The sequence below is a fragment of the Suillus bovinus genome, assembly GCF_016758785.1.
Source record: "Suillus bovinus strain UH-Sbo-P2 chromosome Unknown EDB93scaffold_106, whole genome shotgun sequence".
Lineage (NCBI taxonomy): Eukaryota > Fungi > Basidiomycota > Agaricomycetes > Boletales > Suillaceae > Suillus > Suillus bovinus.
In genome coordinates, this window is record NW_024542162.1 from 62,269 (window position 1) to 89,529 (window position 27,261).

Sequence of the window (27,261 nt, forward strand, 5' to 3'; positions counted from 1 at the left end):
GGAAACAGACCACCAGTGCCGCGGACGGCCTGAGACGAGCAAAGAATCGGCTCGTCGAATTGAGGGCCGATTCGTCCGGCATGGTCCAAGGACACCTACCGAACGAATGGAAGGGAGGAGGTGAGAGACGAGATAATGAACAGCAGCCGGGCATTATAACGAGGACAATGTTGCCGTCGAACTTGAATGAGTTTGCTTTTGTGAAAAATGTGAAGCATCGGATTCATGCTGGTCGAGTTGGGTAAGGGACTGAATCTGAGGCGAGGACGCATGAAACGAGATAACAGTGTTGGAATTCACTACAGGAAGGTGCACCCGATAACTTCAGCGATTTGGCAGCTTTGCATTCCCACGCAGTAAGTGACTAGATGAGTCAGCACGTAACCCATCGCATCGGACTCCCCCCCATACCCTCTATAGATGAAAAGCCCTCCTCCGGCGTTCAAAGTGAGTTATTGATATTCCTGACGATCGTTAACACAGTTATATGATCTTATTCGTTGCGAATCTCGATATAAGCTGGTATCTAGTACCTTATCGTATGGTATGCGAATGGCGGGGCCGGTATAAATTCTGAGCAAAAGCACGGTTGCACGATTTACGAGGCATGTCCCGGTCTCCTCAACCGTATCTCCTTACTAAAATCATACTCACAGGAATCACGATCATGCTAAAAACGTTCAATTCGTCATGAATGTTACTGTCAGACATAGACGATAAGGTGTGTTTATCTGACAAACTATATTCAACATGAACTCCATTCGTATTCAGCCCCAGGACATACTTCATCGAACGAGCATCTCATCCGATGCGTTCGTGTGTTCGGTCATTGCACATATTAGCTCATGCATGGGTATGTGTGGTCCATCTTTGTTCAAGTTTCACTAGCCGTTCTCATGGAATATCACAGATTACTCCTCTCAAGCCATTTTCAGGCGAGACGAGGCGCCATAGCATACTCAGGACGCTCAGGCTTTCCTCTCGTCTTCCTCTCCTTTTCGTGGTCCTACTCTCACTCCGATTCTGCATCATCCGCACAAGACTCAGATCCCAAGCGCTTGCTCACAGACTAACCACGCCACCATTGACCGCACGAATCACAATTCACGCTTTCTGTGAATAATTTTGGCAAGGGAAAGGTCCATCGTCAGCGACCCTTGCTAGATTTGGGCACTTTGCTATGCTCGGTTTGTACATAGTTGCGCGCTGGATGGTTATATCACGACCATATCGCAGAGATTCGACGTGATGATGCCCGTGCCAAAGGTCTGTTAACCGTTGTTCTTGATCATCATTCTTTGAAATAATTTTTCCAGCTATAGATGAACCTGCACTACTGAACTTATGTTCAGAGACGTCTTATCATGTTCTTCACCTCCATTCTCTTCACCAGGCCTCTTAGATCGTTCTCTATCACCACCCTCGCCTGGCCCACACGAGTACCTTGGCTGTCCTCTTGCTGGAAGGAAACATTCAAACTTCTTCTACCGCATGGGTACGTCGCGCGCATCACACCGTATCATTGGGTATGAACTGAACGTTGTGCGATAAAAATTTAAAGACGCCGAGGTGAACCGAAGGGAATGCCGTGCTGGTGCCCAATAAAGCTGTTAGATTAGCACAATGCCACCCATGCCTTTTCCCGGATATGATCGCAGTGATGTGCCGGAATTATATATGGAAACCCAGAAGAACGTAAACATTCTCAGCCGTAATTTAGGCGATACGTAAGCGCCAGGCTTGTTTCCGAAGACGCGACACTCAGTTTTCTTTTCTGCCAGTGACCTACCTTCAGAAAATGGTGGGGAGAAACGATTATTGTGACATCTGCTGCATAGATGTTAAAAGTGCGGATGACCATCGTCTGCAGTTCCATTCATCCTATTGCCGGTTTAGATTCGTCGAGCATCCCGAAGTACCTGTCGTCGTTGCCCGCCGGGCTGATGGCACATTCCAGTGCCCAGCGTGTCTCCAAACATTCACGATGTATAAGAGTATGCACAATCATGGATCGAGAGTAAGGGGTCCAATACACAAAGCTTCGGTGGCCAAATGGGTGAAAGCACGGGTGAGTACATTCCAGCCGTCTGGGTTATAAGCGATCTAAATTTTAGACGCAGCCGATTAAACACGAGAGTGATCTCGAGGATAAATGTGAAGAAAGCGAGGAAGACGACACTGAAGACAGGATGCACGAAGAGGACAACATTGACGAGTCGTTGTTAGCACCTGCAGATGAAGACTACGATATAGCTCCGTCATCACCTCTAGGAAATCCATATACTCAGCTTACCTTTCCTGAATCCTCTCCCCCTGCCATCCCACTTACTCGGCATCATTCCAACAGTTTGATCATGCCACCGAGCACTCAAGGCTCGGCTGATTGGGATCTGCAACTCTCGCATCGGCAGCCATCATCGACGGCAGCCTCTGCACAGCGTGTGGTGAGGAGTTCGACCGAAGATGATAGCTTTGAGGTCACTGCGCCACCTCCATCTCAATTCACAAAAGTCGATCCTAACGCTAAGCCAGCACCAGCAAGGACCAAGCCCGTGCTGAGTCAGTATTATTTATATTTCTTCCTGCGTTTGAGATACTAATTAATCCTTCACACAGATCCAGCTGACATTCAAGTCTTTGGTCCGCAGCCCGCTGATGGCAGGGGAATCTTTGCTATTCCCTATGGTCATCCGTCCATCTTTACGTCTGCATTTCTGAACATGACTGCCTGCGTCATATATAAACCCCTTGGACTACTTATATGCATAATTTGTGAGATTGGCATCGCTACCAAGTGTCTCTCTGCCCACAGACAGAAGCATCACGATGTGCCTGCCCTTACCGCTGAACAGATCTCGGTCTTGGAGGCCTACAAACTTCACGAGTCGGATAGCTTCGAGGACTGGGACAACTCCAGCCCCGTTGTTCCCGGTATTCCATACCAAGAAGGATATATGTGCACGTTTCAGGGCTGCTGCTTCGCCACTATCTCAAAGCAGCGCATCCAAGTCCATGACAGGGACTTCCATAACACCCGCAACAATTGGAAGAGCTGCACTGTGCAGGCTTTCTATGCCAGCATGCAAAGGAAGTACCCAGTAGTCGTCCCTCACTCCCCTTCTGCTCTACATGTAGCTCCGCCAGGGTCTCAAGACTTACTCGCCCAGGTAGAATCATTCTACGAGCAGCACCGCGCTCTGCACAAGGGACGCCTAGGACCGCCTATGGACAGAGCCCACCTGAACCCTTTTCTGGCCAAGTATAATTGGCTAGAGGTGATCAAGGACGAGTCGCCGTCTGATATCATCGACTGGGTAAAGATGCCCGAGAAAGATGAAATCGAGTTAAGCGGCATCTTGCCGTGTTTTCAACGTTATTTTGACGAGATCATCAAGCTGCTAACCGACGAGAATGCATTTCGAAAGACTCGTATACTACGGGCGGTCAACACCACGAAATCCATGTGCGTTTTTCTCTCTCATCTAATCATCCTTGACTGACGGCGCCATGTTCTAGCCATGAACTCAATAATCGACCCTTCAAAGCACCACTTCGAAAGCAAACGGTCCAGCGCTACGTGCGAACGTTTGCAAAGCTGATCGCATTTGTGTCTCGAGCACGGGACGGTCGGCTCGAACGTACCAGCAATTCTACGGCTCGAAAAGTGGCTTTGGGGAGCAAGATACAGCGCTGTGCCGAGCAGCTTCTTACTGACATGGATCAATGCCAGGCCGCTCATTCAGCTGCCCATAACCTAATAATGGCACTTTTGACAACCCAATATCCGCCCTCAACGCCCTTGGATTGTCCAGGCAGGCTCTTTCTCATCTTCAGCTGCGTCAAGCTGTCCGGTCAAATACTGGATCCTATCCACATAAACCCATTTTTGAGCGAGTTGAGATGGTGTTTGAGAGCCGCAGGTTTCTATCAAATTTGTCTGTTGTTCCAAAATGCTCCCGCTTTTGTTGTGGAAAACAATCCGCAGGCGTAAGTGTTACCTCTCTCTTGTCTTCGACTGCTGGCTGACTTCATTCGACGAACAGTTTGATTGAAGAAGTTCACAGGTGGCTGCGAGAAGATTGTCTGAATTTTTTCGGCGACCTGCTGGAGATAGGACATTTTCTCTCGTTTGTTACGGCCAACACGTCCCTGCTTCCCCGAATGATGTGGGCAGATCTTGAAGGCTCTGCTCTCAGTTTTGATGGTCGACTTATTCCCATCGCCAACTTCGTAAACCTGTACCGCAACCTCATGGAGGAGACAAAGGTTCAGCTGTATGAAGTTGTTCTCCTCGGCGCTTCTTTACCAAACATTGAGCAGGAGCACATTCATGACGATTTGAGCAACCTTGAACCGGGCTACTCGTTCCTATCCGACAGAAGGAACCAGTTTTGTGTACATGGATCAGCGTTGATGAAAGAGATGACGTCGACGTTCTCGGGGCGTTTTGTCGTGTCTCACAATTCTAGTGGTGTGGTGTGGAACCTTGGCCAAATCAGGCGCTGGATAGGGGATTGCGAGGACTTTCTTCAGAAGGTTTTTCTTCTCTATCATTTGGGTTCTGGACAGCCTGCTCGAGGCACTGAGCTGGCCGTCATGGCCTGGCAAAACACCAACCTTCACCCTAGAAACGTCTACTGGTTTTCTGGCCATTTGAACTTCGTATCACGCTATAACAAGACTCAGACCAACCAGGAGAAGGAGCGGGTCATTTCGCGGAGCATGCCTCCGGAAGCTGCTCGGTTGATGATAGCGTACCTCACGTTCGTCCCAAAGGTTCTGACCACTTTTGTCGCATTTCCAAACCGTGGCTGACTCTTGTCTTCAAGACTTTAGCCATGCTCGCTCTTTATCTCAGCCTGGACGGGGAAGACTTCCAGTTTTCTGCTGGATATGAAGATCATCTATTCAACGGGCTGCATGGGCCATGGGATTCGGACGATTTCTCTGACATCCTTATCGCCCATACCGGTAGACCTGTATCCGAGGGTGGATTGGGTCATCCCATGGGCCTGGCCGATATCCGCCATCTTCTCATTGGCGTTATGCGCAAGAACTGCAAACGCCTTGTAGCTGATTTGGATTTGGAATATTATTTTGACGAACAGAGTGGACACCAGGGAAGTGTTGCAAGGGGCTATGCGGTTGACCACGCATATGTACAATCCGTCTCAAGCGAGCACCTGCAAAAGTTTGTGGCCCTTAGCTGCGCTCATCACGCCCTTCTCTTCCCTCCAGCCACTCCCGCTGCCCCCCTGCAAAGCACCTCTTCGCAGCAACTGGTGCTTTCCACTGGTACTGACGTCCACATGCAATCAGAATTAGCTATCATGCCTCTGCTATCTACCCTAACACCCTTGGTGGTGAGCTCGATATCCGACGCTTTTGCGGCATATGCCTTTCGTCAAACATCTCAGTCAGTCCAAGAGTTTAGCCCAAGTTTCCCTTATTACATCAACCCTTTGCGCTTTCAAGAACTTCGATCTCTCATGGGTCGTAACGCAACCTTTAGATCCATAGAACAGGCCCGCGCTTCAGAAGCTGTCAGCGCAAGGGTCAAGGACCTGGTCATTGTCCTCGGTACTGGGGAGGGAAAGACCCTTCTTTACATGATGCCTGCGGTCAGCATTCTGGAAAAACACTGTGCAACAGTTGTGATTGTCCCTCTCAAGGCCTTATTGGATGAGCTTCGCGCTCGCTTTGAGGCGAAAGGCTTGGCAACCATCACCTGGAGCCCTGGAATGAGGACCTACGACGCTAGGACCATCTTTGTTTCCGTGGAGCAGCTAGAGTCTCCGTCGTTTTTCGATTATCTCAGAGAAGGAGTTCAGCAGGGCGCTCTTTCCCGCATCGTCGTAGATGAGTCTCATTACGCCTTAACCTCCAAGCATTATCGTCCATGTCTGCGTCTTATTCCACACCTTCGTCAACTTCCTCTACCAATTGTTGCATGTACTGCAACGCTACCTCCCGCCACTATCACTCGATTCTTGGAGCATTTTCAAATGCTCTCCGGTGCCACCGAGATTATCCGCGGCGATACCACCAGGAAGGAAATTTCGTTCAATGCCTTCACCATTGTCGACGGTCAGCTTTCCATTCCTTCGTCGCTACGCTTTCGAGATGCACAGAAGCGAGAGCAAAATTATCTCGTATGGCTTGCGGGCCTGCTCCTCAATTTACCAGCAACGGATAAGATACTTGTGTTCTGTCAAACGAAGGCAACCGCTGAGGCAATGGCCAAGGCCTCAGACACTAAATTTTACCATTCAGAGTTACCCGACGACGTGAAAAAGACAACCTTGGACAGCTTTAGAGCCGGTGCTGGCTCATTCCGTGTGCTCTACACTACGTCTGCACTCTCAGCTGGTTTGGATATCCGAGACATTCGAGTGGTCATTCACCTGCGCAAGCCAAACAGCATGCTGGACTACGGACAAGAATTTGGTCGTGGATGCCGGGACGGAAGACCAGGATGGGCATTCATAATTTATGACCCTAAGCACAAGCCTTTTACTTTACAGACAGGTCAAGATGATACCGGGGTATCGGAGATAGCCTCATGGCTCTCCACGCCGGTGTGTAGGAGATTGGGCTTATCGTTATTCTTTGATGGCAGGGCTTCAAACTGTCTTCAAATGGTGACGGTGCAGCTTTGCGATATCTGTCAGATAACTGTCGCCAAGGTATTATCCATGCTCTCGCAACACTTTAGATTTCCTGACGCCTACATTGCAGAGTATTCATGACCCATCGCTGGCTATGCTTCTAGCACCAGAGTGCACGTCGCTCCCTCAATCCCAGCTCTCGCTGCACCCTCAGCCTGAGCTTTCTGTATCCCATCGACTCCCGTTCGCTGCGCCCCCTCTGCCCCCACTGGCAGCACCCACTCTGTGCCTTGAGCTCCCTCAGTTTCTTACGCCCCCCCAGTATACTGCCCCTCCTATACTCCTTACAGTGCCCCCTCAGCAACCCATCCAACCGCTCGGCCCTAACTCCAGTGCCCCTTCTACAACGCTTCAGGCCATCGTATCCAGTTTATCTGCCGACCAGATGCAACACATGAAGCAGCAGATGTTTTCATTCAAGAATGTTTTTTCTCCCGGGCTGCGGTGCGCAGTCTGCTGGGTTGTCGGTGCACCATGTCATCACACACAGGCAGATTGTGCTCGCTTTCAGCAACTTACCGACGTTCGCTATCGAGGATGGAAAGCCGACTTGCAACTTCCAAAATTTCATTGTTTCAAGTGTTGCCTTCCTCAAGTAAGTACCGTTTTCGCTGGTTGTCAGGGAAATGTTGGTGTTGACCATCCGAAAGAAAGGGTCTTTACATCCCAACAATTCTGCAGGGAGGCCCTGCGTCTTGGCAGATTTTATCCGGACTATCGGTTGGACCTGCTGGACCGATCCCGATCTAAGACAATCACTGCTCATCAGATTTCCGGCCTTGAAAGACCAGAGTGATTTGGATTTCGCTATATGGTCCACGACGGTGAACAAACAGCACGACACTATGCAGCTCATGGACATTGTTGTTTGGACTGCTACTGTAAGGCCACTTCCTCAGATGTGATGTACAGGTGCCGGGTAATGTAGCCTGTCGGAGTATCAGGGAGTATCCCGCCGCTACAAGTCCAGCTGAGCGGACGCGTTTTTCCTCTTGATTCATTTTCGATCTAACGACAACGAGTTCGGCACATCCTCACTCGCACCTTTCAATATTCTTTGCTCCCACCCACCACTCTCCTCTGTCATGCACCGTGTGTCTCTTCATTTAATTTCATTATTGACGTAGCATAAATATCGAATGAAAGTAGTATTTGCCTTCAACTGACGTTCCTCCATCGCTTGTAAGCAGGTTTGCTGCCCCTTACAAATAAATGTGTGATAAGACACTGGTGGTTTCAGAGTTTTGCCTCCATGAGGAAAACCCTCCCGCACAAACTTAGAGCTATTTAGATAAATTTTTGATAATCGTCAAAATTAAGACTAATTAGCTCTAGGAACTGCTATCCTGTAATGCTCGCTAAAAGCCATCATCGCTTCAGGTGATGATGGCAACCAATATTCACCGTTGTCTTTTCTTCCTACTTAGTTCATTCCTTCTTCTCCATACAATGAAATTCCATTTCTGACAGTATTTGGGTAGCTACCTACCTACTGGTAGGACATTTGATCTTTCCCCCACCAAATAGACTTAGTTCGGGCACTCATACCACATCAGCAGAATATTCAAGTCCCTTTTTGCACTTAAATGTCTGATTTGTATTACTGATCTCGCTGAGTAGAAAAAGGAAAGCTCTGATGTCACTTATTTTACTGGTACCCACTTTTTTGATTCAAACAAATGTTGCTATTAAATATAGGGAACTGCGCGGGTATGGGTAACCTGCACGGGTCACAGGTAGGGGTACCGCTGGGGTACGGGTACGGGTCTGAGGTCATGATACCCCTACCCCTACCCGTACCCGCGCTGCAGGTATCAGTCACAATGGGCGCCAAACGGATGCCAAACAGGTGCTAGTAAAATTCAACTACATAAATACGAAACTATACAGCTGCCAACTGTCAAACTCTAAAGACAAATATAAAATCATACCACGCCACCCGTGAACCTTCGTCACCCACTAGTGCTGCCCATCATGCAGCTCAACTTTGCAGCCACAGCGAAACACATCATCAAAATGACTGGAAAGGCGAGAGCTGCTCTAGAAGAAAAGAATTTAAAAATGTCATCAAAGAAGTGGAAAAACGATGCTGGTGGAGATAGCGTGAACACACACCTTAAGAAGGCAAAAAATAACCTGCAGGCTGGTAATACTCCCACCAGCAGTGTAGGGTCTGCAGATGAAGATGAGCTGGTCAAAAAAAATAGCTCACAGCTTCACAGACAGTGTCCATGTCTCCATGTCCAGACTCAGTCTCGAGTCGGCATGCCCTGGTGCACACCGAGGAGGAAGAGAACGCAATGAATGAAGACAAAACTGAGACCGGTAGCACTGTATCACAGGCTGAGGTGGAAGCCGACGAGACTGCGGAAGATGAGCTTGGTATGTGCAGAAGCCTTGATGTGAACATTACATTAATTGAGTACCAAACAGCATGCTCAATGAAGGACTGGAACTCACCAGTCTACGTGTTCTTCAATCCGACACCACAGATTACTGAACTTGATGGGCGCCATGCACATAACTTCAAGTGCCAAGCTAGGAATTGCAAGACCAAAGTGTGACGATACCTTGACAAAGGTGATGCATGCTCCACCAGTAACATGCGGAAGCATGTGCGTTCGTGCTGGGGCGATGAAGTGTTGAAAGCTGCGGATGAGGCCAACGATGCCAACGAGGTGCGCGAAAATATAGTTGGTAGTTTCCTGCGAAACAAATCGATCACTGCGTCATTCAAGCGTAAGGGTAAAGGGAAAGTTACATACTCACACCGTCAACATACACGTGCAGAAACACAGTACAAACAAAGTCTTATCTGAGTCTTGGACTGAAACATCTGCCTTCAGGGCCGAAATAGTGAGCTGGGTGTCCGAGAGCCTGCGTCCATTCGATATCGTCAAGGACCGTGCATTTCAGTCGCTGATGAAGACAGGGAGACTGGAATATTACATACCTTCTGCCTCCACTGTTTCGAGTGACGTGCAACAAGTATTTGTGCGAACTCGACAGCGTGTTGCTACAATGTTACAGGTAAGTATTTATCATTAATAAAAAAAATGAATATTCAAAACACACCAGGAATATGACAGTAAAATAAACTTTACTACTGATGGTTGGTCATCGCCCAACCATCGTGCGTTGGTCGCATTTTCAGCGCACTTTGAGCACGAGGGGGAACCACTAAGCATCCCATTAGACGTTGTTGAAGTGGGGAAGGTAAAAAAAACTCACCTATATAGATATATATGAGCTGAGAGCTTCATAGTCACATACCGGCGAGGAGCTTGTGGAGGTGTTTGCAAAAGTGCTAGAAGAATTCGGTATATCAGAAAAGCTATTGATCTGAAGAAAAATTGAACAAACTTACATGCAACTAAAACCGCATTGCACAGATCCTGAGCGTCACTTGCAATAATGCATCTAACAATGACACCATGATTCGTGAACTGAGCAGTAAGGTACTGGAATTCGGTGGACCAACCACTCACACTAGGTGTTTCCTGCACACTGTGAACCTGGTGGCCAAATCGTTGATCTGGGAATTTGATGTGAAGAAAGGAGAGGCCGACCAAGCATTGGCGCATAGTACTGACAGTACTGACATAGAGCTGGAAGAACTTAGCACAGATATGGAAGAGGACACAGGGACGATGTACGAGGTAGATAATGATGACGGCTTTGTTGACAAGGTTGAGTTGTTGGACAAGAAAGAGCGGGCCGCACTAAGCAAAGAGATAAGACCAGTCAAATTAGCACTTGTCAAAGTAAGTGTGTGCAACAAAAGAGGACTCACTATTGAACACAATTGCTCCAGGTGCGCAAGCTCGCATACAAGACCATACATTCAACTACTATCATCCTTCCCGCATGGCATGCCATCCTCAAGGACTTGTCGGAACCCCAAACCCTCATGCCACGCGATGTGGCCACACGGTGGAATTCGACGTTTGATATGTTGGATTACACACTTGAACATCGTGAGGCCGTAGATACCGTTATGCAACAGCGAGACCTCGGTTTACAGAAGTATGAGTTGGAGGATAATGAGTGGGAAATACTACAGCAATTGCGTGATATACTAAAGGTTTGCACTCTTTGTTTGACGCTTTGGCGCATATGCTTGTGTTATATTGTTTGCTCTTGTTAGATTCTAAAGGATGCCACACTTTACTTCTCGCGTGCAACACCTAACCTTGCGAAGGTGATACCAGCAATGGATCACGTCGACAAGATGCTCATGTCCTATTCACGCAACAAGAAATATCTGCCTTCAATTCATTCAGCAGTTTGGCTTGCAAAAAAGACACTCAACTGGTACTATCAGCTCACAGACAGGTCTCACACATATCGGATCTCCATGGGTAAGTTCTATTCAATCTAGGTTTTTTTTAGTTTCTACTGACGGTTAATATTATTATACTAGTGTTACATCCCCAACACAAGCTATTATACTTCAAGGCAGCAGACTGGGAAGACAACTGGATCCAAACTGCAGAGCAACTTGTGCGTGAGGAATTCGAACATTCATACCTGTCCCTTGATGCCGACTCTGATTTGGGGCATGAGGCGGATGTCTTGGAGTCAAATGATAATATATTGATGGTATTTTGCTTTTTTGCTTTTTACTTAGCGTCTGTACTGACTCAATCTTAGAGCGACAACATTTTTGACAACCTCCCTGCACTTGCAGTCCCCAAACCTACTAACTTGGGCTCCGAACTCAACCGTTACCTTAGTACAGATGTGGAACATGTCACCAACCCTATCGCTTGGTGGCAAGAACATTGCAAATTATTCCCCCACCTGTCACACATGGCCATTGATTATCTAACTATCCCTGGTATGTGGCATTATTATGTTTAATGCCTTGTAAGCTTACATTGCCTATAGCTACTTCTGTAGACGTTGAACGTCTCTTCAGTCGTGGGCGTCTTGTCCTGTCACATGTCAGAAATCGTTTATTGGCGCAGTCGACACGTGCACTGCTTTGTGTCGGCTTATGGAACAAGTTAGGCCTGGTCAAATCTGAGGATATCATTCACGCGTCTAAGCTCCCAGATGTCGTTGGCGAAGAGGAAGCAATGAATGAGGGTTGGGACAGAGTCCAAGTAGATTAGTATTACATTTGTTGTTACAATTCATTACAATGCTCTTCGTAGTGACCCGCGGGTAATACCCCAGGTCCGTTTGGCTGATACCCGCACCATGGGTATGGGTATATCTCCGGGTACAGGTATGGGTCCGACTGCGCACACCCACGGGTTTACCCATGCAGTTCCCTACCCGGGCGCGAGTGAAAACATCGACCCAAGGGCAGCTGTCTGGGTAAAGGGAAACCTCTCTTATAGAAAGAGGGACACCAAACTAATGATAGGATATAAAGACTAAGGGACGCACGAAATGCAAGGTGAGAGCGATGCGATAAACGATGGACAGACATGCAAGTGCGAAAGGCGAGGTGCATGATGTGAAGGTAGTGTGCGTGAGCAAAGACAAAGGATGAATGAGTGTGAGAGATGGAGGAGAGATGAGGAGAGATGACTGTTAACACCCCAACTGAGGTTGGCTGATACTAAGGCAAAAGGCAGACAACTAATGCGCAAGACTTAGATAGTCACTTGCAACAACAAGTAAAATTCCCTAGTATCTAATGACACAGAGAAAGTGGGTGGGAAATCGACCCAGTACATAAGTAATAGAGGGGTGTGGGTGAAATAGGTAAGTGCCACTAGGCATGCAGGTCCGATGTGACGAGCCAAACAGGCTATAAATAGTACATGAAGTATGTAACAGGGTCTCGGTTACATGCAAAGCACAGAACCAAGTATTAGTGATGGGAAACAATTAAACAAAAAGGGAATATGATGGGAAAACATACCAATGGACTTCTGAGGACATGGGATGGATGGACAGACAGGTATTTGGACAATGCAAGCATGAGGCCGCATGTGAAATCTGCAAAATAAAATAAGTGTGCTAATGTGCTAGACATATCCTGTGGATTAGAGCTGGAGTTTGTAAGGAAAGTGGGAGAATTTGGAGGATGTCTGTGGAGGCGCGAATCTCTACACTGCCAACAGTACCAATACCAGGAGGTTTGTTCTGCAAAGTGCACATAGACACAATGAAGATGCCCAGAGCTGGTGGATTCGAGTATTGTGTGCAAGCATGCTGTGTGCTCATGTCATATCCAGAATGGCGCATGTTGCACAAGGAAAATAACAAAATGCTAACCACTTTTATTTTCGAAGAACTCCTTTGCAGATGGGGTCTGATCACCGAGATCGTGATCGACAATGGGCCCACATACAGACTTGTGGTAGATGAGCTCGCACGAAAGTACAGGACCCGATTTGCATATTGCCATATAACTCCCAGGTGAATGGTATAGTTGAAAGATGACACCGCGATGTCCGGGAGGCCATCATCAAAAGTCGTGATGGTGATGATTCACAATGGTACCAAGTTGTTCATTCTGTTTTCTGGGCTGAGCGCATTACTATTCATCATGCAACAGGCCTATCGCCCTATTTTATGGTTCATGGCGTCAAGCCTATCTTTCTGTTTGACTTAGCTAAAGCGACATTTCTCGCTCCTGTACTTGTTACAAGAACATCTAGACGCTTGGGCCCCTACTATTTTTCTCCTAATCCTCCTCATATCAGCCCTCGCATCATACCCTTACCCTGACCTTACCCTTGTCATCCTCGTCATCCTCGCATTCCCTTTCGCCCTCTACCTGTCGCTTCAGCAAAGCCAGTACATTTGGCTGGATCCTTTCGCTGACGAAGCATACCCTGCAGCGAGCAGATCATGGTCTCAGTCGCCCTGTCATTAATGACAAAGAACAGCGCTAAAGCATGGGCTGATAACTTCTATCGCGAAGCTTTCAGCACCAATCCTCCGAAATTTGGAACGTTCGCAGAATTCGAGAAAGGATTCAACCTTGCATTTCAACCCGTTGATAAGCAGGTGAATGCCCTCACCGAAATCGCCGAACTCAGAATGGGAAACAATGTTACGGACTACATCTCGAAGTTCAAAACGTTGGCTACCATCACCAATATCAAGGAAGGCGTGACACTCTCACACTTCTTTGAGAAAGGCCTGAACCCAAGCCTTCGCGAAGCAATCTACAGGAAGGAGACACTTCCTGACACTATCAAAAAATGGTACACTTCTGCGGTACAGCTCGACGCTAACTACCGTAGGAGCAAGGCCGTCTCTGCCAACTCCCGTAACCAACACACCCGATACGCCCCTCGCGGTTCCAAATACTACCCCAAGCCTAATGTCTCATCATCCAGAGACCCTAACACTATGGACGTAGACCGCACCCTCTCTCAGGCAGAGAAAGACGAATGCTACAAGAAGGGCCTTTGCTTCTCATGCAAAGAGCATGGCCACAGAGCCAATGATCCCAGATTCCACCCGAAGATACGACGTGGAGAGAAGAAAGATACCAAAGGAAAGACTCCGGTAACGACTGGTAGAGACCAGCGTGACGACGAAAACTCCGAAGACGATATGGAGACCAACCGGCTCCAAGGAGAAGAGGATTTTTAGAACGGAGGACCGCAAAAGCAACGTGCGTCCCCTCCTTAGATATCCTGTGTACTCATACTGTAGGAAAAGAAAATGAATTCCGTGTCCTGGTGACACTTTTCTCTTCCACGAGTACGAAAACTGTTGCAACAACAGCCATCATCGACTCAGGGGCTGGGGGAACATTTATTTGTGACACCTTCGTAAAGAAGCACAATATTAGAACCCACCTCCTGAAGAAATTCTTCCGCATCACCACAGTAGATGGAAGTCAATCCACTGCTGGGAAGGTCACCCGATACTGCATACTCTTCGTCCGGCTCGATGGATGAACTATGTGGGGAAAGTTTAACGTCACTAGACTTTCCGAACGAGACAATATCTTGCTAGGGAAACCCTGGCTATCCGCCATGAAACCAGATATCGATTGGGGACGCAACGAAATCACAATGCTCCCCACACCCAGATCCAGACACATTGAGAATCTACTCAACAAGATTCGAAGAAGGAACAGGGTAACCCCCTACCGATTCGAAGGTCTCAGACCTATGATCGAGGACGAGGAAGAGGCACCTTTCAAACCTCTCAAGTCACTCCCCCTGGGTACGGAACACATACTCGAAGAAATTCGACGCAAAAAGAAGAAAAAGAAGACGAAGAAGGCAAAACCTGCCAAGGAGGTACCCGCCGAAGAAAAGCATTTCGAAATGCCTCAAGAAACCGACGTCATGGAAGACGTCTGGGTAGGGAAGATCAACCCCCTACCCGAAGTCAAGGAAGTTGCGACTCACCCTCTGACTGACGACGAGATTCTTATAGAATACTCGGCCGATGGTTCTTCGGTCAGATTGATCGAGAACCTCACCTTCGATACCCCCCTAACTAGGGATGGAACCTCCAAGATGGAGACCACGAAGACAAGGAAGACTCCCCTTCGCAACATTTGGATCCTTGCTACGGCGAAGGAGGAGTACACGAAAACCAGTAACAAGGTGCAGGAATTCGCCAAGGACAAAGCTCAAGAAACGAAGAAGAAACCATTCGAAGAGCTCGTCCCCGAATACCTTCACGACTTCGCAGATATATTCGCGAAGGATGGGCTTAACAAGCTCCCCCCATCGAGACCAGGTGTAGACCACCGGATCAAAACGAAGGAAGGTTTCATCCCAAAATCTTCCCGAGCTTACCCTCTCTCTCCAAAAGAGACAGAAGCGGTTAAAGCGTTACTGGACGAACATATCCAGAAAGATTTTATCCAACAATCGAAGTCGCCTCAAGCCTCCGGCTTCTTCTTTGTAGGAAAGAAGGACGGCTCCCTTTGCCCCTGTCAGGACTACCGATACATCAACGAATGGACTATCAAGAACGCATATCCACTTCCACTCATTCCGCCTCTCATCGCCAAACTCAAAGACGCGAAATACTTCACCAAAGTGGACGTCCGTTCAGGATACAACAATATTTTGATCCACCCCGACGACAGATGGAAGGCAGCCTTCTCGACAACTTTTGGGCTCTTCGAGCCAAAAGTGATGTTCTTTGGGCTCTGTAACTCGCCAGCGACGTTCCAGGCCTACATGAACCAGACGTTCAGCAAGGAGATAGATGAAGGATGGCTGATCGTCTATATGGACGACATCCTAATATTCTCTTCTGACCTTGCAGAACACCAGATGCGCACCTGTAGGGTTTTAGAGAAGCTCCGTCAGGAGCAACTCTTCCTCAAACCCGAAAAGTGCACTTTCGACTCCCAAGAGGTAGAGTACCTTGGGATGATCATCCGACCCGGACAGGTTGCCATGGACCCGGCAAAACTCAAGGGGATCAGCGAATGGCAGACTCCATCGACGGTAAAAGAAGTCAGATCCTTCCTGGGATTCTGCAATTTCTACCGTCATTTCATCTCCCATTATTCCGACCTCGCTCACCCCCTCCTGGACCTTACAAAGAAAGACACCGTGTTTTCTTGGTCCACAGACTGCGAAGCTTCATTCCTGAAGCTAAAGCAATGTTTTACCACCGAACCTGTACTCCGGAACCCCGACCCCTCTCGCCAGTTTGCACTGGCCACAGACGCATCGCTATTTGCGACAGGAGCAGTCCTCCTACAAACCGACGACAATGGGTCCTACCACCCATGTGGATATCTTTCGCAGTCTCTTAACGCTGCGGAACGGAATTATCAGATTTACGACCGAGAGCTTCTTGCGGTTATCCGTGCCCTGAAGGCATGGAGACACTTCCTCGAAGGCAATCCCCATCCCGTGATAGTCTTCACTGACCACAAGAACCTCCTGTATTTCCGGTCCTCGCAGACACTGACACGCCGGCAAGCCCGCTGGCAGCTCACTCTCTGCGAATACGACCTCCAATTCCACCATGTCCCGGGCAGCAAGCTTGCTGCACCCGATGCTCTCTCCCGATGACCGGATCATGACAATTCGGATCGAGATAATGAGGACGTTGTCCTCCTCCCAGATTCACTCTTTGTTAAACTTATTGACACTGCCTTAGCGTCAAAGTTCAAAGCAGCGAACGATAACCCTGCTGATCTCACTATAAAGACAGCAGCTGACGCCTTAAATGGCCTCTGCGCCCCCCCTATGAAGTCTGCCTTGTCAGACTGGCGCATGGACGAAGGCATCCTTTATTTCAAGGACCGAGCCTACGTTCCCCCTGACCTCCGGAAGCGCATTCTGGAGCTCCACCACGATCACCCGACTGCCGGGCACCCCGGACGTTCCAATACAGAATGGAACGTCAAGAAAAGCTATTGGTGGCCCGGCATGGGCACCTTCATCCGACAATATGTTGATGGCTGCACTATGTGCCAGCAGATGAAATCCGACACTCATCCCACCACACCTCCCCTTATGCCCATTCCCTCCACTTGCACTCGACCGTTCTCCCAAGTTTCAGTCGATCTTATCACTGATCTTCCGGAGCGATACGGACCCTTTACCGTTAAACAGGTCCTATCCCCCATCACGTTCACCCTCGAACTCCCTGCCACCTGGCGTGTTCATCCCACGTTCCATGCATCAGAATTATCCTCCTATCAAGAAACGGACGTGCATGGCCCAAACTTTACTGAACCGCCACCGGACCTGATCGACGGGGAAGAACATTATGAAATAGAAGCGATCCTCCAACACAGGGGTACCGGAACGAAACACCGATACCTGGTCTCCTGGGTTGGTTATCCACCCTCCGAACGAACGTGGATCCCAGAGAAGGACTTGAAGTCCGCAGCGGAGATGCTCAAGGACTATAAGAAGAGACTCAAGCTGACAACAAAGCTCCTCAGTTGTTAACCAGCTACCATCATCTCCATGTCTACCACTTCGTCCAATGCCTCCTCCCTCTCTCTCGGTTCCACACCCTCCATCGTCGAACTCATCCACGAGTTCACCGTTCCTTTCACGCAGACCCCGGACTCTCAGAAGGCATTCTGGGAGGCCATTATTCTCGACGCGCAGTACGCGCTTAGACTCGACAGCTATATTGACCGTACCAAAGACACGGTTCTCCTGGAGCTTGTCAACGCGTTTCAGGCAGTTGACACTGTCGCTTTCACAACCGGACCATACGGCATCCTTCCCCATAGCCCGATCACTCGGTACTCCGTTACAAAGGCCAAGAGGGCCCTCTTGAACCTTCTCGCATCCAGGAATTTCGGCGACGTAGTCGTCAAGATAGAAGAAGAGATCGCATACAACCAACCGCCTGTACAGGCAACCGTTGTTGAGCGTACTGCCGAGTGCAGTGCTCCAACTCCTCCCCCTGAATGAACCAACCTTATTCCCACCAACCTCACATCCGAAGAAATCAACAAACTGTTCGCAGAACACGAAGAAGAGCAGTACAGGATGATGACTAGCGACGAGCTCGAAGAACTCCAAGCCGCCATCATCAATGACGAGGTCGTAGCCAACGACCCGTTACCTACTCCCTATAAAGGAAAGAAGAAGCACGAAGAAGAAAAGTCGAGTAAGGAAACTCGCACACCACCTTGGAGAAAGACGAACGAAGAAGACGAACCGAGCTTGGAAGCTCGTCTTACCACTCCCCCTCCAGGGTTCACCTCTACCGATGACATACCGATATTATCTATCGGGTCACCTATCATCAGGGACGATACCCCTGTCCCCGTCCCTCCACCCACATGTAGACCCCGACGAAGTCGCCGACTGAATACCGAGCGCATCCTTGCACTCGGATTACCCACCACTCGACATGTACCGGGCCAGGATCCCACTAGGCAACAACTACTTAACGACACGCACACTAGAACAACCCCACAACCTTACCAGTGCAACTTTGAGTGCAGGGTCTGCCACCAGTACTGCCACAAACAAAAACAATGCGAGCAATATTTCTGCTGCATTTGTGGACTGTTCGCCCCCGGACATCTCACCCCCTTCTGCCCTCGCCTTCACGGCAAGAAGATCCTTCGTCGAGGAATATCTTCGGAAACATTCTACACTGACATGCGTCAGTTAGAGGCAGCATATGATCATGATGCTGCGCGACTCGAACAAGATAGAGAAGAGAATGCTTTAGAGGCCATGGACATACTCCGTGACCTCGACTGCAACCCCTCCTGGTATGACAACATGGATAACTGAACTCGTTGATTTCAGTCCTAGAAACCGGGGTAATGTTACAAGAACATCTAGACGCTTGGGCCCCTACTATTTTTCTCCTAATCCTCCTCATATCAGCCCTCGCATCATACCCTTACCCTGACCTTACCCTTGTCATCCTCATCATCCTCGCATTCCCTTTCGCCCTCTACCTGTCACTTCAGCAAAGCCAGTACATTTGGCCGGATCCTTTCGCTGACGAAGCATACCCGTGCTCCGTTCCACCACCTGACTGATCCTGCGGACAGTCTCCTTACCCTTACCGTCTGGACGGTAACCTATGACACGATGCACGACGCATCCCCTTTGCCCTGTTCCCTTTCTTGATCTCTGACTCGGTGCGCAGTCGCACATGCGACTTATACTTAGATCCGCAGTTGCACGATCATGCCCCTGCGCGTTTCACTTCTTATTTTCGATCTCTGACTCATTTTCTTATCTAGCACGTTCTACCTCGACCGAACGTGCCTTCCTGTTATAGTTATACCCTTTACCGATTGCCTCTCCCGGTAGTACGAGTTATCACCCACTAATATGTCTCCTGTCCTCTATATAAACTCGCTACCATGTACCATATTCCCTAACTTGAATCTACTTGGTTCTTGACCTCCTACTCTCACCAGAGTGATCCTTTCTGCCTCGCCAGCAGTCTATATTCTATCTTCTTATCTGCTCATCGCGGATAAGCCTATAGTCTCGACCTTTACTCATCGACTTCGTCGACGAGCAAAGCCCCTGTTAACTAGTCGGACTTCTGTCCTTCTAATTAACGACGATCCTTACAATTAACCTTCGGGTGTCGTAAGCCCAGGCCAATATAGCTTATTGTCCCATACCCACGTGACATAAGCTACCCGATTTGGACATAGGCGTTAAATCGTACTTGCCAAAGACCCGCCAAGTACGACCCCTAACCTTGGGCTAGCCCAAGGACGTCCACAGACCGTTGACAACACAAGCTCTGTTTGAGCGTCGCCAACAGATACCATCCAAGTCTTAACAGTACTGAGCTGAGGCACATTTACCACCGCTGACCTTATAGCTTGGCATGTGTGCCAATTACAGAAGTGTGAAGCTGACCTAGATGTGATCAAAGATCAGGTTGTGAAGGCGCAATTCAAGTCTGTTTGCGACTTTGAAAAACACTAGTCTTATGACTTCAAACCCGGCACGCTAGTTCTTGTCCACAACTCGAAAGTCGAGTATGAGCTTAGCAAAAAGACCAAGCTGCACTATCTCTGACCAATGATGGTTATGCGGCATACAAAAGGAGGTTCTTATATGCTCACCGAGCTAGACGGCGCAATATCAAAGCTTCACTTCACCGTGTTTTGTGTGATACCATATTATACATGCAGCGAAGATTGCATATCTGTCACCCAGATGACCAGAATAGACAATGAAAGTATAGACCATTCAGAAGCTAATGAAGCCATAGAATCCAATGAAGACAAACCTGATGCGCGCAAGATGAATTGCGTGTGAAGGCTCGCTCATTGTGTACCCTCATATCCGCACCCCCGCATTCCCAAATTCTCGACCCCAGCTCTCATACATATCATCCCGCAACCACAAGAACAAAAACATTGCAAAAATATAGAAAACACAAAAACACAGTCTCACTAGAAGTATTTACTCTGAGTTTTACCCTGGGTTTCATCCGGTGACCTCAGTTTCTATCTCACATCTCATCATATATCCTGCACATTCACTGAACATGACAAAAACACAGACTCTATTATATCACGTGCATCACGCATTATAACCATAACAGTATATACGGATAAGTTCTCCTATTGACTCGCATGTGCATAACCATCCGCATAGACCTTCCATTTCGAACGTGCAAAGCTGCACCATGCCCATTTTATATAGACTTTACTTGATCACCCTAATTGCCCAAAGCAGGAATAGATGCAGACAGCTGCATGAAGAAAACAAGTTGAGCACAAAGCTCATGTGATTGCGCATATATCGCTAAATATTTTTCTTTTCATTCTAACTATATCACACTCGCTTACAGTTCTATTTCATTTATATCCAGGCTTAATGGATTCTTTGGACATGGACATGGATGAGGACTAGAACTTAACATGAGGATCATACACAAATTCAGATGCGACGAGAACCTGATATATTTGTATAAGTACAGTGCAAAGCGCATGTGGAGAGACAGATGTATAGTACAGATGCGCGAAGATGGCGTGCGAAAGAGAAAAAGGAAGAAGGAAACTAAGTAGGATCTGTTACGACTTGGATGGTATCTGTTGGCGACGCTCAAACAGAGCATGTGTCGTCAACGGTCGAGGACATCCTTGGGCTAGCCCAAGGTTAGGGGTCTTACTTGGCGAGGCTTTGGCAAGTAAGATTTGATGCCTATGTCCAAATCGGCTAGCTTATGTCAAGTGGGTGCTAGACGATAAGCTATATCGGCCAAGGCTTACGACACCCGAAGGTTAATCGTAAGATTGTCGTTAATTAGAAGGACAGAAGTCCGACTAGTTAACAGGGGCTTTGCTCATCGACGAAGTCGATGAGTAAAGATCGAGACTAAAGACTTATCCGCGAAGAGCAGATAAGAGGATAGAATATAGACTGCTGGCTAGGCAGAAAGGATCACTCTGGTGAGAGTAGGAGGTCAAGAACCAAGTAGATTCAAGTTAAGGAATATAGTACATGGTAGTGAGTTTATATAGAGGATAGGAAGTGTATTAGTGGGTGATAACTCATACTACCAAGAGAGGCAATCGGTAAAGGGTAAGACTATAACAGAAAAGCACGTTTGCGGTGAGACACGAGTGAACATGAACGTGCTGATAAGAAAGTGAGTCAAAGATCGAAATAAGAAGTGAAACGCGCAGGGCACGATCGTGCAACTGCGGAGCTAAGTATAAGTACACATGCGCGACTGCGCACCGAGTCATAGATTGAAAAGGGAACTGGGCAGAGGGATGCAGCATGCGTCATATCATAGGTTACCATCCGGATGGTAAGGGCAGAGGGACTGTCCACAGGATCAGTCAGGTGGTGGGACGGAGCATGGGTATGCTTCGTCAGCAAAGGGATCTGGCCAGATGTACTGGCTTTGCTGCAATGACAGGTAGAGGGCAAAGGGGATTGCGAGGATAACCAGTATGACAAGAGTAAGGTCGGGGTAAGGGTGTGATGCGAGGGCTGATACGAGTAGGATGAGGAGAAAAATGGTAGGGGCCCAAGCATCAAGATGTTCTTGTAACAGGATCTATCTACTTCTGAGCACACTCTTGCCCCACGACAAAGTCCTCCATCTCCCACCCCATGTCCCTCCAGTCATCTGCCCATGTGTAGAGCTTGTTGCTCATTGCAACAAATTTGATTTGCTGTGCTTGAGCTTGCTGATGCGTGTTCTGGACAAACTGCGCATACTCTTCCTGCGAAGCGCACAGGTGAGTGTTCTCCTCAGTCAGATGTGCACCCTCAGCATGAAGTTGAACAAGCTCCCCTTTATCATCCACCTGAGACCCTCCTGCAACCGGACAAACAGGCAGGTGAATCTTAGGGTGAGCAGGTTGCTCTGGAGCCAGGGGGGCGATTTCCTCAACCTCGACCTCAGACTTGACTGTAGGTTTGGCATTGTCCACTGAAGTCAGACCTGTAGCTGCGCAACCGCCAGCTATGCAAGCCACCTTGCAAGTGGGACCTGCAGTACCAGCGGCCTTACACTTAGCAGCTTTTGAAAAACAAGTTAGTACGAAGCCGAAATGCTAACATGACAGGGACATACCAAAAGAGCACACAATATGCAACTTGTTGCATGGCACATAATGTGAGGTACAACCCTCCATGCATGAAATCTTGCGCAAAGTGCAGCACTCACACTTCAGGTTGTTAGTCTTCTTGGCGGACATGCATCCCCCCAATTTCTATCACAAAAAACTTTTAGTGTAAGAAGAGGAAAGGGACTTCATCACTTACCAGCTTCTCCATGTCCATATTTGCATCAGTCTCCTTCTTCTTGCCCTTCCCCTTCTTCCCCACCTCACGTGCAATGCAAGACTCCTCCATCAACTTCTCCGCAGCAACCTTCCAGTCCTTCACCATTTTTTGGGCTACCATGGCCCATCACTTTATTCTTGTCATCTTGGACTTTTCATCGTCGGTAAGAGCAAGTGCGATGCCTGCCTTGTTAGCATCATTGTGACATGCACGAATATTAGTCTATCAAAAACCAGTAAGTCAGACAACACTTGCCACACGAAAAGAAAAATGTACCTCTAGCACATCCCACTCATGCAACCATGTCTCTATGTCCTCAAGCAGCTCCTGCTTAAGGTCTGGACACGTCATTTTGGATGTGTCAAGCAACTTAACCACTGTGGCCCATGTCCAGGTAACACAAGTGTTATCTGATTCAGGCTCAGCTGCAGGACTACCACACACTGAACCCTCCTTGGGCGCTGCATCACCGACAGGAGCCTCAGGCTTGGGCTTGGGAGAACGATAAGAGTCAAGCAGGTTAAGATTGAAAGTGGACATGTTGTAAAGTGTTCATCGCGGTTACAGCAAAAGATGGAAGAACAATGTGTTGCCACGTAGCACTTTTTTAATTGTGCTAACCACAATTATGTCAGCATTCACGCTAATTTCTGAAGTCACAAGGCTGACCACCGGCACTTCACATTCAGACCATGGACTGCAATCACGTGACCTTCACTTCATCAAAATTTCTCCAAGTCCATTCGTGTGAACACGCTGACTGGGGACAGTCATATTTTACAGTCTCCCGCTGTTGTAGAGACTCGCATTCCTACACATACTTCCCTCCAAATTCTCCCACATTCCCTACAAACTCCAGCTCTAATCCATAGGATACATCTAGCGCATTAGCACACATGTTTTATTTTCACAGATTTTGCATGTGGCCTCTCGCTTTCACACGCATCGCGCATCTGCACTCGCATTGTCCGCGCACCCGTCTGTCTGTCCTTCCTATGTCCTTAGAAGTCCATTGGTGCATTTTCCCATCATATTCCCATTTTGTTTAATTGTTTTTCATTGCTAATGCTCAGCTTTGTGCTTTGCACGTACTATTTATAGCCTGTTTGACTCATTACATCGGACCTGTGCGCCTAGCGGTGCTTAGTTATCTTACTTATACCCCTCTATTACTTATGTACTGGGTCAATTTTCCGCCCACTTTCTCTGTGTCTTTAGATACAAGGGAATTTTACCCATTGATTGCAGTGACTATCTAAGTCTCATGCATTAGTTGTCCACCCTTCGCCTTAGCATCAGCCAACCTTAGTTGGGGTGTCAACAGTAGTCTCGCCTTGCCTCTTTCTTGTCTCATTCGCTCATTCTTAGTTCACTCTCGCTTGCATGCACTACCTTTGCCCTTTGCCCTTTGCCCTTTGCACTCGCACATCTGCCTATTGTTTATTGCATCGCTCTTGCCTTGCGCTTTGTGTGTCTTACAGTCCTATTACCCTATTACTAGTTTGGTGTCCCTTTACCCAGACAGCTGCCCTTGGTTTGACATTTCACTCATGCCCGGGTCAATCTGTGTTTGCTTAGCTTAGCATCAACTTTCCCCACAGTTTAGATTCCTCATCTTCAGCGCTAATGTCTTATTCCAAATGGCACATGTTGTGCAAAGAGAATACCAAGTCACTGCTTTCATTTTTGAAGAACTCCTTTGCAGATGGGGTCCGATTACCGAAATCGTGACTGATAATGCACCTATAGACTTGTGGTAGATGAACTCCCATGAAAGTATGGGATTCACCCAATTCACATATCGTCATATAACTCCCAGGTGAATGGTATAGTCAAAAGGTGACACCAAGATGTCCAGGAGGCCATCATCAAAAGTTGTAATGGTGATGATTCATGCTGGTATAAAGGTGTTTATTCTGTTTTCTGGGCCAAGTGTTTTACTATTCATCATGCAACGGGCCTATCGCTGTATTTCATGGCTCATGGCATTGAGCCTATCTATCCATTTGACCAAGCTGAAGAGACATTTCTCACTCCTTTGCCAGGTCAAGATGCATTTACCACAGCTGACCTCATAGCATGGCAGGTGTGTGAATTACAGAAGTGCAAAGCAGATCTAGACATAATCAAAGACAAGGTAGTGAAGGTGTGATTCAAGTTTATTTGCGACTTTGAAAAGTGTTTTTGTGCGTTGATCAAGTCTTATGACTTCGAACCTGGCATGCTAGTTCTCGTCCACAACTCAAAAGTTGAGTATAAAATTAGCAAGAAGACAAAGCTGCGCTACCTTGGACCAATGATGGTCATGCGGCACATGAAAGGAGGTTCATTTATGCTTGCAGAATTAGATGGCACAATATCAAAGCTTCGCTTCACCGTGTCTCGCATGATACTCTATTATCTGCATAGCAAAGATTGTGTATCCATCACTCAGATGACTGGAATTGATGACAAAAGTATAGACCATTTAGAAGCTAACAATACTATAGAACCCAATGAAGACAAACCCAAGTGCACACTATTTGTCATGTGAAAAAGCCGCACGAAGGAGACAAGTTGAGCACAAAGCTCATGCACATACAGCTAATTCCTTTCTTTTCATGTTTTAATTGTTTCACGCTCGCTTACAATTCTATTTCATTCTATATCCAGGCCCAATGGACTCTCTGGACATGGATATGGACTAGGACTTATGCAAGGATCACATGGACTCAATTTGACATGACATGAAACTGGTACATTGTACAGCAAGACAAGAAAAACATATAGTACGGTGCAAGTTGCATGCGAGGAGATATGGAGTATAGTAAATGTGCGAAGGCAAGGCACAGAAGAAAAAAGCTATAGTAAGACTAACTACTCGAGAGCACATTCTTGCCCCACAACAAAGTCTCCCATTTCCTGTCCCATCTGCCTCCAATCATCCAAGAATGCATACAGCTTATTGCTCATCACAATGAGTTCCTGCTGTTGCCTGGGACACCAAACTACTACTAGAGTAATGGGACTAATGATTGCACAAAGTGCGATGTAACAATAGTTGCTGTGCTGGGCTCAAAAGGGCCAATTTTGATACACCTTTCAGATAGTCATTCCTTCACCTTAGGTTCGCATTTTCACTGCTTACCTAAGCATGTTCCCCTTGACCTAGTACCCTGACACTTGCACTCCAAACCTCACCAAGAATTCTACTGAATACTACCCATGATGTTCTAGACCAGTATACTTGTTTACTGACTACTAGACTACCTACCCTCTACCTGTTGTCAGAGATCACTACTATACTTTTTGTCATCCTTTTATTTCCTCTGAATCCATACCTAGTCCAGAAACCCTTTAGGGTTGAACATGCTTGTCTCAAGAAGTAGCAGGCAGAGCAAGACCCAACATTATTCTGCAGAGCCTAGCAGAATTGTTGTACCTACAGCAATGTGAGAAATGATATGCAGATGCACGAGTATGAAAGGCAAAGTGCAAGATATGTGATGCAAAAGTAGGGTGCGTGAGTGAGAGCAAAATACGAAAGAGTGAGAGAGACTTAAGAGAGACAAGGCAAGACAACTGATATCACCCCAACTAAGGTTGGCTAATGATAAGGCGAAGGGCGGACAACTAGTGCACAAGACATGGATAGTCACTGCAACAACAAGTAAAATTCTCCTGGATATAGAGTAGAGGAATGGTATAAGTAAAATAGTTGAGCACCGCTAGGTGCACAGGTCCGATGTGATGAGCTGAACAAGCTAAAAATAGTATGTGAAGTAGGTAATAGGGTCTCAGCTACATGTGTAGAGCAAAGCCATGTGTTAGCGAGGGAAAACAATTAAACAAAATGGGAATATAGTGGGAAAACACACCAATGGACATCTAAAGACATAGGAAGGACAGGCAGATGGCTGCGTGGACAATGCAAGGATGGATGCATGCAAGATGCGAGATGCCCCGTGCTGTAGAGATTTGCACTGTTGCAGGCTTGCAACATGATATACTTCAGTTCATACCACCCAGATTTGCAGCACCAACTTGCAGTATCATTATCTAGCCTTTTCACAGCTATTACCATATCAGGCGACACTTTCCCGTGATGTGCGACCTTCTTGCACTTGCACATCGCCCACTTTCCTGCACTTTCATTGCCCTATCATCCAGGAGCATCCATCCACTATCCAGCAAGTCTCACTGGTACATATTTTCGCATTTTTATTCAATATGACACCATATTAGAGCATGGACCTGACTTACATACATTATTACATACATTATCTCCTACTTGGCTCACTTAGCAAGATACATATATAGGACTGCATTTTTCACCCTTTATTACACCACACCTTACCTTAGTGGAGTTCCCCCATCATGTCCATAGCCAGAGTCAGAATCTATTAGCAGTCCTTTAGTTGTCATTCATTGAGCCCTTGCTTATTGCT

General features: G+C 47.5%; 3 protein-coding genes across 3 annotated transcripts; 2 read left to right on the forward strand and 1 right to left on the reverse strand.

Annotated features, from left to right (window-relative positions):
• Positions 1 to 2,675: 2,675 nt before the first annotated feature.
• Positions 2,676 to 6,749, forward strand: EDB93DRAFT_1094957 (uncharacterized protein; the record flags this gene model as incomplete). Its single annotated transcript, XM_041446648.1, has 4 exons — positions 2,676 to 3,463; positions 3,517 to 3,987; positions 4,044 to 4,807; positions 4,873 to 6,749. Coding segments are annotated over 4 exons (3,900 nt in total), but the record flags the coding sequence as incomplete, so codon positions are not given.
• Positions 6,750 to 10,674: 3,925 nt separating this feature from the next.
• Positions 10,675 to 11,162, forward strand: EDB93DRAFT_1059643 (uncharacterized protein; the record flags this gene model as incomplete). Its single annotated transcript, XM_041444801.1, has 3 exons — positions 10,675 to 10,752; positions 10,816 to 11,029; positions 11,092 to 11,162. Coding segments are annotated over 3 exons (363 nt in total), but the record flags the coding sequence as incomplete, so codon positions are not given.
• A 10,713-nt stretch (positions 11,163 to 21,875) lies between these two features.
• EDB93DRAFT_1255947 (uncharacterized protein) lies at positions 21,876 to 23,374 on the reverse strand (the record flags this gene model as incomplete). The annotated part of the gene is made up of 6 exons (XM_041453870.1): positions 21,876 to 22,100; positions 22,132 to 22,568; positions 22,623 to 22,761; positions 22,814 to 22,947; positions 23,047 to 23,056; positions 23,111 to 23,374. 6 exons carry the CDS (start codon positions 23,372 to 23,374, stop codon positions 21,876 to 21,878), a joined length of 1,209 nt encoding a protein of 402 aa, XP_041302063.1.
• Between the last annotated feature and the right edge of the window lie 3,887 nt (positions 23,375 to 27,261).